Raw genomic sequence first — 13,102 nt, 5'->3', positions numbered from 1 at the left:
TGCGGCACCGACCCGCGCTGCAGCCCCAGCCCCAGCCCCAGCCCCAGCCCCAGCCCCAGGCCGAGCCGAGCCGAGCCGAGCCGAGCCGAGCCGAGCCGAGCCGAGCCGAGCCGAGCCGAGCCGAGCCGAGCCGAGCCGAGCCGAGCCGGGGCGGGCGGTGCCGCCGCTATAAAGAGGGCGAGCGCCGGGCCCGCCCCGCAGCCAGCGGCCGCGGCACCACCGGCGGAGGCGGCGTGGGCTGTGCAGGTGAGTTGGGGCAACGAGAGGGGAAAAGGGAAAAGCACAGGCAGAAATCCAACAGGTTGTTTCTCTCTCTCTTTTTTTTTTTCCTTTTTTTCTTTTTTCTTTTTTTTTTTTCCTCCCATCTAAAGTTGTTAAGGCATTTTCTTGTCAATATTATTTAATGCTCTGTCAGATTCACGTGTAGCTTTTAATTCGAGATTTTGTTGCTATTTTTGTTTGATTTTTTTTTGGGGGGGGGGGTTTGGGTTTTTTTTTTAAATCAGTGTGCTTGATAGATCCAAAGAAAAGCCTTGGGAGACTCAGAGCATCATTTATTTAATGCCTCTAAATGCATCCTAGTACCACATGACATAGCGAGTGTGTGTCTATCATTGTGCTTGAGTTATGGTTGTTTATATAGTTTTAATCAAACATAAGGTAATGAGAGATGCCATCTGTTCAGTAATAGACTGCTTGCAATAACTTTTATATGAATGATTTCAGGATTTAGCATAAAAGACTACTAAAACAGGCTACTGACCTAAGTTACCTAATAATAGTGTGCACTGTTCTTAATATCTCATTAATAGGAGTTCTTTCTTCATACTGTTACCTATTTTATTTATTTTTTTTCAGTCTTTCTATTTAAGTAAAATAATGTTGAGACCAAAATGTGATGAGTCATGGGAAAACCTACTGATGCGAACTCTTTAAATATTTACTAAATCAAAGTGTTTTGTTGGGGGGGTTTATTGCAGATTCTAATTAATGTGACTCTCTCATAAACGTACAACAAAAACAACAATGAAGGACTATTCTGCAAATTCTATAGAACAGGACCTCCCTGATCCTGGTAAGAAGGAAAACCATATGCATGTTTGAAGAATATGTTCCCCAGATTTGAGTCTAAAGAAAATTAGAAAGCTCTCCTGATTGCCATAGTGGTTTTGTAGGAGATAAATGATGAGATTCCTACGAATGAGCAAATTAAAGCCGCACCTATAAAACATTTTCTGCATGAATCAAGTTCAACAAAATTAATTTACATTGGCAAAACCATTCAGGAAGGCATGAAAATTCTCCTGAGTTAAGCTGGAAGAATGTTATTGCTTTCAAATAGTTTTCTAAAAGAGCCATTGTAAGCCAACTAACATTAAAGCGGTAAAAAATTCTATTCATCGTGAGTCAGCAGCTAAAGTTAAGGTAAATGTGATTTGGGAGTGGCTGATGCAGGGAACACCTTTTCTTCTGTTTTACAACTGGTTCTCCACTGTGGTTACTCATTGGTTTATTTATATATTTATTAGGTATTATTCTATGCATTTAGAACTTCAAGCTTCCAGGGTAGGATGATGCTTTCATGTATCTTTGATGTCCTCAGCACAAAGGAAGTGGGATGTGTAACAACTATTACAACAGAGTAGTGAAGATGATTATTAGAGTCAAGAACATGATTCTTTGGTCAACTGCCACCTATTCTGTGCCACCTACAGCAATTATAACCTCCACTATAAGCAATTCCACTCATTTCATTAGAACTTCTCCTAATTTGCATGCAGTTGTGCAGGTATTTGAAGAAAGAATTAACTCTTTGTTTTAGTTTTTGATAATATTTTTGTATAAATATATTTTAATTATAAAAGTAAAGTTGATTCTATCTCAGAAATGGACACAGAAGCTTTTTCTGGGAATAAAGATGAACTGAAGAGAAAAATTGAGCAGGCTTTCTTGAAATTTCTTCCCAAGAACGCCAAAAAACCACGAATCTTTAAATGCAAAAGAATCAGCAGTGAAAGACACAAGAAGGGGATACAATAGATGGATTATTATGCTAAAAGAAGTCTTTTTATTTCACAGAATCTGGAAACAAGGGGTGTGATGGTCCTTCTTTCCAGCATGAAGAACATGTAGAACAAATTGACCAGTTAGAGCCCAAGAAGAAAAAGTAGGTATTTTTTTTAACTTAAAGTTAAATGGGTGTATGGGGAAGTCAGAGGGGCACGGGAAGGAAGAGCTTAATACAGGTTTGCTAAAAAAAAACCCTCATCTTAATTAGTCTTTTGTACTTTACTCTAGGAAGGAAGATGAGAAGCCAGAGAAACAAATGGTTGGCATTCTTGAATTGGTTAGTGCCCTGTTTGATGGTCTGCTTTATACTTTCTTTATTTGGTATTGTGAGTTGTTTATGAATTAAAATTCATAGGCAATCAAAAACTGGAGAAGAGCCAGAGGACTACTGATTCTAGACCTGCTCTCTGAGAATCAATGATAAGGTTTTCTGTCAATTTTCTATAGCTATTCCCAACAAAAATAGCTCTTGCAGGTGGACTTGCTTACTCTGAAACAATAAAAGTTTTATTCTTATTCATGGTTTATTCCATGTGTATTTACACTTTCTCAGATGGTTAGGCAGTCAGGAATTAAATGCTCTGATTTCAGGTTAACCACATCCCAGCATATCTATAGCAGCTGAAGTTCACATCCTTATCTGAAAAAAAAAACAAAGCTTCAGGGATAAACAAGTCTTACAATACAATCTCTCTCTGGTGAAAACATTTTCTACTGGTAGGTGTAAGCCAGGTGCTGGTCAATAACTCTCTCTTGTTTACATTGTAGAGGCATTATCTTAGTAAATATGTAACTCAAGGAACACAAAACACATTATATTGTACAAAGGTCATCGTTGTTTGCAAACACGTAGTTTTTTTCCCAGACTGAGAATCAGTGTCCTGCCAGTATTCTCTTAGCCGCCTGAGTACTGATTTAAAGTTGTGTTGGGCTACTATAATATCTTTACATACAGAGTTTGATTTCAGTTGGAGTGTTGCTCCTTAGAATATGTGGATGAAGCGTGTTCTGCACATCTGCTGTACTATAGCAAACACATGAACTGTCAGGTGTAATGTCACATTTTTCTCTTTCTTCCTTTTCTTTTTAATGCTTACATAGTTTCGCTATGCTGATGGGGTGGATGTCCTGTTGATGATAGTTGGTTTGGTCGCAGCGGCTGCCAATGGTACTGGAATGCCACTTATGATCATTATCTTTGGAGAGATGACAAACAGCTTTGTGTTAAGTGGCATTCAATCCAATGGTAAAAAGTTTAAATTAAATTTCTATACATATTGATTTGCTTTGTTACTGAGGCAAAGATTTTTTTTTTTTTTCCCCCAGACTATACACTAGTACATATCTAAGGAAGTATATTATAAGTGTCACTCATCCTGCTGGTAATAAACCAGTCATTTCCATCCATCTTTAATGACTATACCAGGCTAAAACCAAAGCATCAGATATATATACTTTATGAATGAATTTTTTCTTTGTTGAGATAGTAGGGAGTACAACCAACCTCAGTTCTCAAGCACTAATTGCTTAAAAATAAATATGCATTTGCCAAATTATTTGTATTTCATTTTGTATTACAAGACCCCACTTGCAAAATACAAAACATTCCCAAACTGATGACCCCATATTACTATGAATCAACTGTTCTATATAACACTTGCGCAAATATTCTTACTTTTCATTTCTCCTTCACAGATACTTCAGTAAACAGTTCCAGCTGCCCATCAGACCCAAGCGTGGATATAGAAGGTGAAATGACAAAGTAAGGGTCTGTAGTTATCCTGTTAATGTGTTGGAGGTTTTTCTTTTATTGTGTTTTCTGTGCAGAAGCCATATTTGCTTCCCAATAATGCACTCACAGGCTTCACAGTATTTACTTTGGTGTGATTAATGAGGACTAGTTGCTGCTCTATGTCTGACCTCTCTCATGAGATACAGTGGGATCACATGAGGTTTTTGTTCTCTTATCTCAGGTTTGCTTACTACTACGTGGCAATTGGCTTTGCTGTGCTTATCCTGAGCATCATCCAAGTGTGGACATTTTTGGTTACTGCAACAAGGCAAACCGCCAGGATCCGGCAGAAGTTCTTTTTTGCAGTGCTCCATCAGGAGATGGCTTGGTTTGATACTACCCAGATAGGAACACTGAACACCAGACTGACAGAGTGAGAGTTCTGCTTATGGGGTTTTGTTTTTTTTTACACACACATACGCACACCTCCAAGTATGGCATTTAGAAGAAAACTGACATTTATCTCAGCAAAATACCCTATAAAGGGTTTTTAAAAGCCAAAAAAACCCCAAAACCATCCACCAAACTTACTGTATGAAATATTGCAGCTCAAAGTGAGATATTGATTATCCTTTTCAGCTTCATTGTGCAGTTTCTGTGATATGCGCATTTGAAGGCTTTTTCATGAAATGCCCAACATTGGCTTTCTGAAGTACATGTCAGTCACTGCTAAACAAACATCTCTGCTGCCTCCACCTAGTTTATAAACACCAAAAGCTGACACTTAATTGAATGGAAATAAGTTTGCACTTACACCCAGTCCAATCTCAGGTAGTATTTTATCCAGCCAGTTAAAGTCCTTGGAGTTTTTCCATAGACTTAAATAGATTTAGGGGTGAAGACTGTAATGCCCATATGATATGGGATTATGTGTGAACACTACTTTTTAAAAATATTTTTTTTATTTTATAGTGGTCTTGGACACAGATCTGTCCGAAAAGTGTATGAGAAGCTTAAATGAAAACATTGTCAACTATAGTATCTGTATGTTCTGGGAAGAGAAAATAGGGAAGAAAATTTGTATGAAAAATACAAGTTATGCCAAATAATGGCATGGTGTAATGGAGGTAGCTCTTCATCTGAGTCAGTAGCAAAAATTAGGAACATAAAATGCATTGGAGAGCTGAGCAGAAGAAATTACTTAGAGGTGGTCATGTTGGGTGAAGAGGCTGCTTGATTGTTTATTTATATTGCTCCATTTGGATGCCAGATGAGGAAACTAGGTCATTGGTGACCTAGTGACATGACATAGAAACAGCAGAGAACATTGAGAATACAGAAAATGAGTCCTTAAAAATAGGAGGTTTCTGCTGTGTTTTGGCCACAGAAGAGCCTAATGGTACAGTTCAGTAGCTGTGGTTAGAAATTTCCTTTTGCCAGTTAGGAAATGGCAAAGCTCCTGACATGAGGCCACACAGCATGAAAAGGAGTGGGAGGGAGTCACAATGAGAGGCATTCTAAACTAACAAATCTTTTTCTATTATTGTTATTAAAGTGACATCAACACCATCCGCGAAGGCATCGGAGACAAGATCAGTATATTTCTGCAGTTTTTTTCCACGTTTGTGTCAGGGCTTATTATAGGATTCATCTATGGGTGGAAGCTGGCACTGGTGGTTTTGTCAGTCAGCCCACTTCTTGCTGCATCAGCAGCATTTTGGTCAACTGTAAGTGTGTGGGGATTTATAAACAAAGAAACCAAAAAATCCTTACAACTCCTATGCACAGAAAAGGGGGAGAGAATGGGAGAAACCTAGTGTGGTTTCTAAGCTGGGAGGTTGGCCCCTTCTTACTTTGATTTCTGCTCCTGCAGCCTTTCCCTGGGTTCCCAAGCACACAATTGTAAGTTGTGTTCCTTCTGTCTGCATATCCTGTCTTCATGCCATGTTGCAGGAGGGTAATCTGCATCAGAGCATCTTTCTGCTACTGCAAATTCCTCATGGCAAGCGCTGGGGATGCTCTTCTTTTTTCCCTCCTAGCACAAATACCCTTCAACCTCTTTCCATCTGCACATGCATGTACCACCTCATCTTCTGCAAATAATTTACCAAGCTTCGTGCTGTGCACAGAATAGATCTATACAGCTATGCAGACACATACAGCTGCTGAAAACTGAAGTGATATAAATCAGTGAAATGGCTGGAGAGGTTTCCCTTTCAGATAGGAAAGCTTTTTCCCCTTGTGCACTGTTTAGACACATTAATGTGTATGGTTCGTACTCCTGAGTAGCTATTTATATTATTTTATGGATTTTTTTTTTCCTACCCAAAGCATTACAAATAAGTTAAGAAGAATGTTAGAGGCTGTGACTGACTTGCTTATTTCAATATCTGCCACTGCTCTAGTGTCTGAACACCTCAGAAATGCAGAGCAACTCCAGCACTCCCTCCTTCACTCTTCCTAGTGTAGTTTGTAGGCTGTCCTCAGCTTGGGAGGAAAACAGATTAGTCAGGAAGCTCACCTGATAATTGTGTAGCCTTTAGTAATGAGGAGACAATGATAAACGAAACTCTATTTGGGGAGGACCTGACACCTCATTGCTAGTCTGATCTTGTGCACCTTGTGTGTTTGTTCTGATTCACCAAGAAAGTGTATGCACTCTTTCAGTAGGCTGCAATTACAGCTGTTTTTCAACTTTTCAGCTCATGGCTTCCCTTACTGCTAAAGAGCTGTCTGCTTATGCCAAAGCAGGAGCTGTGGCAGAAGAAATTTTGACAGCAATCAGGACTGTTGTGGCTTTCAATGGACAGCAGAAGGCATTAGAGAAGTAAGTTTTTAGATTAATAATTATATTTAAAATTTAGTCGTGAGTTAAGTTTGTGGGGAATTTTTTTTTTTTTTTGGAGGGATGAGATTCTCCTTGGTGTCATTCTGTCTTTCTACAAATGGACAAATCAGCTAAAAACTGTGTGGAAATAGGCCTAGTCAGTGAATACTTGGTGTCACTGCAGCATAGATGGAAATTTCTCCTTTAATTGAGATCTGGAGTTGAACTGAATGTGAAAGGGGTGGGAAGGTTACCTTTACCTTGAGTCAGATGCAATGAAGCATGCAATCAGTCATTTATCTTCTAGAGCATTTGTGCTACTGTTCTGATCTTTGATTACTGAGCTTACTTTTAAACTGCACTGGATAACAGCCCAGGATAAAATCACATTACTGGCTTTTACAGTGATTTGCAAATAACATGTGTAGCTGCCCAGTGCTGGCCCTAGTCATACATTCAAGGTGAAATGATTGTGGCTGATCACAAACTTATTGACATGCATATCAGATAACTCAACAAGCATAAGCAATAAATGTTTTTATACAAATACAAGGCATCAGTGATTCCAGGCAGCTGGGAAAGGCAAAGCAGATGACCTGATCCATATGTCCCATTAAGCTCTTCTGTCTTTTTCAATTCATGTTTGCCTTTGTCTTGTGCAAAAATTTTAAGGTGATGTCAACCCCAGCTTAGGATCCTACAGCCTGTTCCTGCATCTGCTTCCAGGAATGGAGCTCTGACTATGTTATAGCCCTGTCTTCTGCCTACTGGAATTTGTTATTAAGATGCAACAGTATTAAGACTGTGCCTGCTTGCACAGTAAAGGCAAAAAAAGCCCTGAGATGACCTAGATAAGTCCATCCCCTTGCCCCTTCCCCCCAGTCTTCTGGAAATTAAATGACAGAAGCTGCCAATACCCATTCAAAATACTTTGTCTAAAAACAAAATAACTGATACCTGAGTCAAGTAAGGCATTCCTTTTTATGATTGACCAGTCAGCCTCTTCCACAGCTCTATCTCCAATTATTCTAAAAACAAGCATAGTGGCTCCCCTAGGAACATCTTCTACTAGGGACAAACTCCTACTAGGGAGTGCATTTTTCAGATAGTATAGAGACTCCTACACAGTTCTTGAATGCTGATCTCAGAGTTAGGAAAAGCATCCTTTCACTGCAAAATGCCTCCACTGACCACAAAAGTTCACTATTGCAAGGGATCTTCAGACACCTTTAGTTTCTGGCTTGGCTTTTCCTCAGTATTTGAGTGTTTACCTGTATTTATCACACTACTTAAATGCAATATCCATTTCCCTGAAAGACCTATGATGCTGCTGGCTCAAATGTAGGGCCTGGTTTTAAGAGCACAATCAAGTCAATAGGTTTGACTAACAAATACAGCACTAGTGGCATCTTAGAAATTTACACGAACAAAACTAATGCAGTTTTTATAAAGTTGCTTCCCAGCTGAATTAATGTCTTTCTATGATGGGGTTGTACTTTATTGAAAATATGTATTGGGAAAAGAATGCAAGCAACTGAATGTGTTAATTACAAGTAGAAATTTATACTGTTTCTAGGGTACACTTTGCATAATGAACTTGAGTAAATGAAAGCTATTTGCTGAAAACTATAGATGAGTGAATTTGAACCATCCTTAGAAGAAATATTCTCTAGTTGAAATTGTTAGTCTTTATACTGATTGTCTGTGTCCGCTGTTATATATGTTAATTAGTAAACTGAACTAAGGGGAAGATACTTAAATCCCAAAATGGCCAGTAAGAGAACAACATTGCACTCAGAGGGACATCACATTTATCTCCTTCCCTATTGCCTAGGGTTGTTGGAGGATTTTACCTTTATTTTGCTTTTTTTAAATGGGGATGACTAACCTTTAGCTCTGTTATGAACAATGTTGCTAAAACTTTTTCAAGGTTTTCTGTCAGGATTAATGGGACCAATGAGTTCAAGGGTGCTACTGTGTCTTCCATTATGATAACCAATAACATTATGTTTAATTGTTTTCTGAATGTCTTTCATAATAATTTGCCATTTTATTGGCATATGTCAGAGCAGATGTATTCAAATAAATTACCTCTCTAATAGTTCCCTGTAAAAAAAAAAAAAAAATATATATATATATATATATCTGTATTCTCTTTGAGATTTTATTTATTTCTCTTACATAAATCCTGTTAATTAAGAAAAGGGTGATGGGGAAAAATCAACCAGAATGGCATGTGGTACCTGTCAAATTAATGGTTTCCTTTTCAGATATGATGCAAACCTAGAGATGGCTAAACGTGTTGGAATACAAAAATCCATTACCACTAACACATGTCTAGGTCTTTCACAATTTTTTATCTTTGGATCCTATGCCCTTGCATTTTGGTATGGAACCAAGCTCACTGTTGAGGATCCACACTATGATCTCACCCGTGTGCTAATTGTAAGTACAGCAATGCAGCTTTGAAAAAAAAGTTCTGAATCTTTAGGGAAAATTATGCAAGTGATGTCTCTGTTTTCTGCCACATGCTTGCTAAATAAGCTGTTAGAGACTTAGTATAAAACAACTAAAAGGTATTCATCTTTCCTAGCTTTTAATATAACAAGTTTGATTGTCTTGGACTCCATTTGTAAGGTGGGATGAATAACCTAGAGCTGGTGCTTAAGCCTTTCTAGTGCCCATGTGGGCACTGGTGGCCCTGTTCTCACTGATTGCAGTGTTCCTCTCCATCTCCCACAGGTGTTCTTCTCTGTGCTAATTGGAGCTTTCTCCCTGGGCCAGGCAGCTCCTAACCTGGAGTCTGTGGCCAATGCACGTGGGGCTGCCTATGAAGTGTACAAGATTATCAATAAAGTAAGCACCTAACTACATAGAATGGAAGCCTTTCATCCAATCTAGGTTCCACTCCATTTCCTTTTAATTGTTTTTTCCCTTGAGAAATGTAACAAAAGTGTTCTAAAGCCCCCAGTCATCTACAGATGTTTACCACAGAAATCCATATTTTTATTCATCTAAAAAAACCCAGCCTCTTTGTTACGGTGAAAGATGGAAAACTTAGCATGAGTGTCTGAGACACATAGTTGAGAATTTTCTCTAATTAGACTTTCAGCTCCAGAGGGAAAGTAGTATGGCACTATAGTAATTTTAAAAAATGCACGTATGCACAAATTCAGCTGAAATGGGGTTTATTGGGGAGGGAGAATTGGTGAAGAGTGATTAATATCACTATTGAAAGTTATAACAATAATAATCTGTAATGCTGATGGTGCTATAAAAATGGTTTTCCATATCATTATCTTGGTTTTGCTGTACTATGCAGTTATTGCATATCTCTGTATATAAAATATTTTAAAGTAGGACTAAAAAGTTTGTGGAGAAATGGCTATATCATTCTTTTTGCTGTGGGCAAAATACCCTCCTATAGAGATTACTGAGGCCCAGGTTTTAGCTGTAAGACAATACAGCTAAGTTCTGCAATTACAGATCTTCTGCTACAGATTTCTTGTTTTTGAAAATGTACTATATTTTTCAAGAAATCAAAATTTGATGTTCCCCCATACTCAGCATTCTGCAAGTAAAATGCAGCAATTCTGCAATAATGAACTGCAGTGTAAACTAGCATCTGAGAAAGTAAAGAACAATGTACATTGCAGAAATAAGAGTTTCAAAAGTGAAATAACCACTAATTTATTTTACAAACCTCTTTCCAGAAACGACTCATAGATAGCAGTTCTAAGGAAGGTTACAAGCCAGACAAACTCATAGGAGAAATTGAATTCAGAAACATCCATTTCAGTTACCCTTCTAGACCTGATGCTAAAGTAAGTGTTCTGTTTAGATTACTGTACCAAAGTTCTTCAGTCTATGCCCATATAGTTTGTCTAATTTTGTTCTTGAATGTGAAATGCATCCCTGTTTTGGGGGGTGGGGAATAATTTTCCCTCCAGTTAAGCACAAAGACAAAGTTCTAGATCTACTGTCACCATGTATCTCATTCTCTTCTGCAGGTCAAATCTAACACGTGTCGCTCCTAGTTTGAATTTCTATGAACGAGAGCTTTGAAAAATCAAATGAGATTTTTCAAAATCTTTCATTAAGACTTCCAGACTTTAAGCAGTTAAACCAGAAAGTTACTTTTTTTCAGTTTCTTGGCTCTTTGGGGTTACAATATTCCATGTGAAAAATTGACAGATTTTACAACAATACACTATCTAGAGTATTGAAACATATCCTAAATGTACATTTGGAAGTCAAACATTGTTTTGGGCATATGTTAAAATTGCTGTTCAAGAAACCATTGTCCCTGTTCTTTGCTAGTTCAGTTTCCATTAGTGGCCTATGTACATCATGTCATGGTGATTACTTTTGTGGTGACACAGCTGGTTTGACCTCTCTGTCATATTTTCTGTAACCTTTGAACACCTTGATAAAGGTGAAAGGAAAAGGAATTTGCTGCTGTTGTTTCATCCTTGATGAAGATGGAAATAGAGATTTCAAATGTCAACAATTGACAGCTTGATGTGCTGATAAAGTGGTGAGAATGGGAAGGTGTATATGATATCTCTATGCCTGTTTCTTCAGGTGACTTTTCCCAACTCAGTCATCTGAGTCTCTCCCGTTGTGCATCAAATCTGTTTCCAGGAGACTGGGATGGCTGGAGGGCAGATTCAGAGCTGGGCTTTCTCCTTAACTGTACTTTGTACAACTCATCTTCTATCCCTCTTGGCTCAGAAATCTAAAGGGACAGAGCAGAGTCTTCATCTTTCTTCCTAAAAATCCTCTTCAGGCTCCTGATCTGTGTTGTGAGCACACCAAAAGGGAGGGAAATAAAAAAAAAAAGTTCTCATCCTTCCCAAATCTGAGTCAGCAGCTCCCCCTACTAAGAGCATCAATGTTATTTAGTAGAGCCAAAAGGAATCAGCAAAGCTGCATGGAAGTTACCCACAATCTCTCAAGTAATTAATGCAACACAGTTTATTTTTTCCTGTTCAGGTTAAACCAAATAGAGATCTAAGGAGTACAGTTATTGTTGTTTTAATCTTGCCAATACGTTGCCTGATGAAAGAGTGTTAGAACTAGCCTAGTGTATGGTAGTGATTATTTGCATCTGGAGATATTGTGGTATCTAGAATAAAGTTCATTCTTGATAATGCAGGCACCAGGATATCAGCTTCCTGGAGATATAAAACTGAGTGAATGTAATACAGGGAGAGAAGAGGAATATTGCAACTATTTTAATCTCTCATTGCAAAAACATGTGTAGGCAAACTTATAAATCAGCCTGGTATAAACAAGAAGAGTTCCCATAGCAGCCAAATATTTTGGCAACTACACAGCATTACTTGTAAAGACGTGAACCTCTTTTGAGGTAAAATGTTCTCTAAATGTGAAAATAGCAAAAATTATATCATTGATCTGTAACTACTCCCCAGGTTGCTGAGGCTGTTAACAATAAAGAATGGGAATTTTTTAGGGCTTCCCAGCAATTACTCCATCAAAACACACATTTGTATTACAAATATAGGAGAAAGCAGGCTTGGTTTTTAGTGATACCTCTTAGCACCTGAAAATAATTTTCTGTGAGATTCATAATTATTATGCTCTGGAAAATGGAGGACAGCAGGAGAATTTAAAACTCCAAGCCCACTACCAGAACACACAAATTGGAAAAAATGAGCTATGAAGTTCAGAGTAGTGTGGCTATGTCAATATTAGTTTATTTGAGTGTGCTGGGGAATTTTCCCAGGCAATGGAATGCAATGGTCTATGCAAGGGAACTCTTAAAATGCTTCTTGGCATGAATTTGGCCTGTTCTAGCTATCAATCAATCAAAAAATTCCCAGGCTTGCTTTGGTAGCCAGAAGGATCTAGGGGCCATTCCCAAAAGGCAAGTTGCATGCAGCCATCCTGTTTCAAAGGCTAATACATCTCACAAGCACGGGTGAAGATTCTTGCTATCAGTGCTCCAGGATATTACCAGGTACAATCAGCTCATTAATGTTGCCATAACTTCAGACTGTGACCCTCACTACTGCCTTGAGAGCCTGCAACTAGTACAGTTACCTTGACAGATTCTCTAATCAAACTTGTTAAACTAAGGTATAATTATTTTTTTTATTGTTATTCCCAGATCCTCAAAGGTCTGAACTTGAAGGTTCAGACTGGGAAGACCATTGCTTTAGTTGGTGCCAGTGGCTGTGGAAAAAGCACTACTGTTCAGTTGCTGCAGAGATTCTATGATCCTGACCAGGGAGAAGTGAGTGTCTGCAAAAGAATTGTAAAATCTCAGAGTTATGAGGACATGCATGAGTTTCACATGTTGACTGAACCTTTTTTGTTTTGACTGAATTTGACTATGTATCTCCATAGTTCATATTTCCCCAATTTAAATTTCAAATGAATTGTCTTCTCTTGTTGGCTTGACTTCATTAACCTGCTACTTCTTACAGTGCTGTGTCACAAATAGCAAA

At 38.3% G+C, this 13,102-nt stretch overlaps 1 protein-coding gene across 2 annotated transcripts in view; it reads left to right on the top strand.

Moving 5' to 3' along the window:
- The first annotated feature begins 281 nt into the window (after positions 1-281).
- ABCB5 (ATP binding cassette subfamily B member 5) overlaps positions 282-13,102 on the top strand; it is a 34,522-nt gene continuing 21,701 nt past the window's right edge. The window contains exons 1-13 of one of the 2 annotated variants that reach the window (XM_079302260.1): positions 282-301; positions 981-1,075; positions 2,080-2,167; positions 2,299-2,347; positions 3,172-3,316; positions 3,766-3,832; positions 4,044-4,235; positions 5,358-5,529; positions 6,505-6,629; positions 8,900-9,074; positions 9,372-9,485; positions 10,343-10,453; positions 12,763-12,888. In XM_079302260.1, the coding sequence (XP_079158386.1) occupies positions 1,027-1,075; positions 2,080-2,167; positions 2,299-2,347; positions 3,172-3,316; positions 3,766-3,832; positions 4,044-4,235; positions 5,358-5,529; positions 6,505-6,629; positions 8,900-9,074; positions 9,372-9,485; positions 10,343-10,453; positions 12,763-12,888 (1,413 nt within the window). In that variant the 5' untranslated portion in view covers positions 282-301; positions 981-1,026. Of the gene's footprint in view, positions 302-980; positions 1,076-2,079; positions 2,168-2,298; positions 2,348-3,171; positions 3,317-3,765; positions 3,833-4,043; positions 4,236-5,357; positions 5,530-6,504; positions 6,630-8,899; positions 9,075-9,371; positions 9,486-10,342; positions 10,454-12,762; positions 12,889-13,102 lie in introns of those variants that run through there. The other variant, XM_079302261.1, reaches the window with a different exon arrangement.

The sequence above is a fragment of the Erithacus rubecula genome, assembly GCF_903797595.1.
Source record: "Erithacus rubecula genome assembly, chromosome: 3".
NCBI classification, from domain to species: Eukaryota; Metazoa; Chordata; class Aves; order Passeriformes; family Muscicapidae; genus Erithacus; species Erithacus rubecula.
The sequence above is the reverse complement of the archived record's forward strand: the minus strand, read 5'-3'. Positions and strand labels throughout refer to the sequence as shown.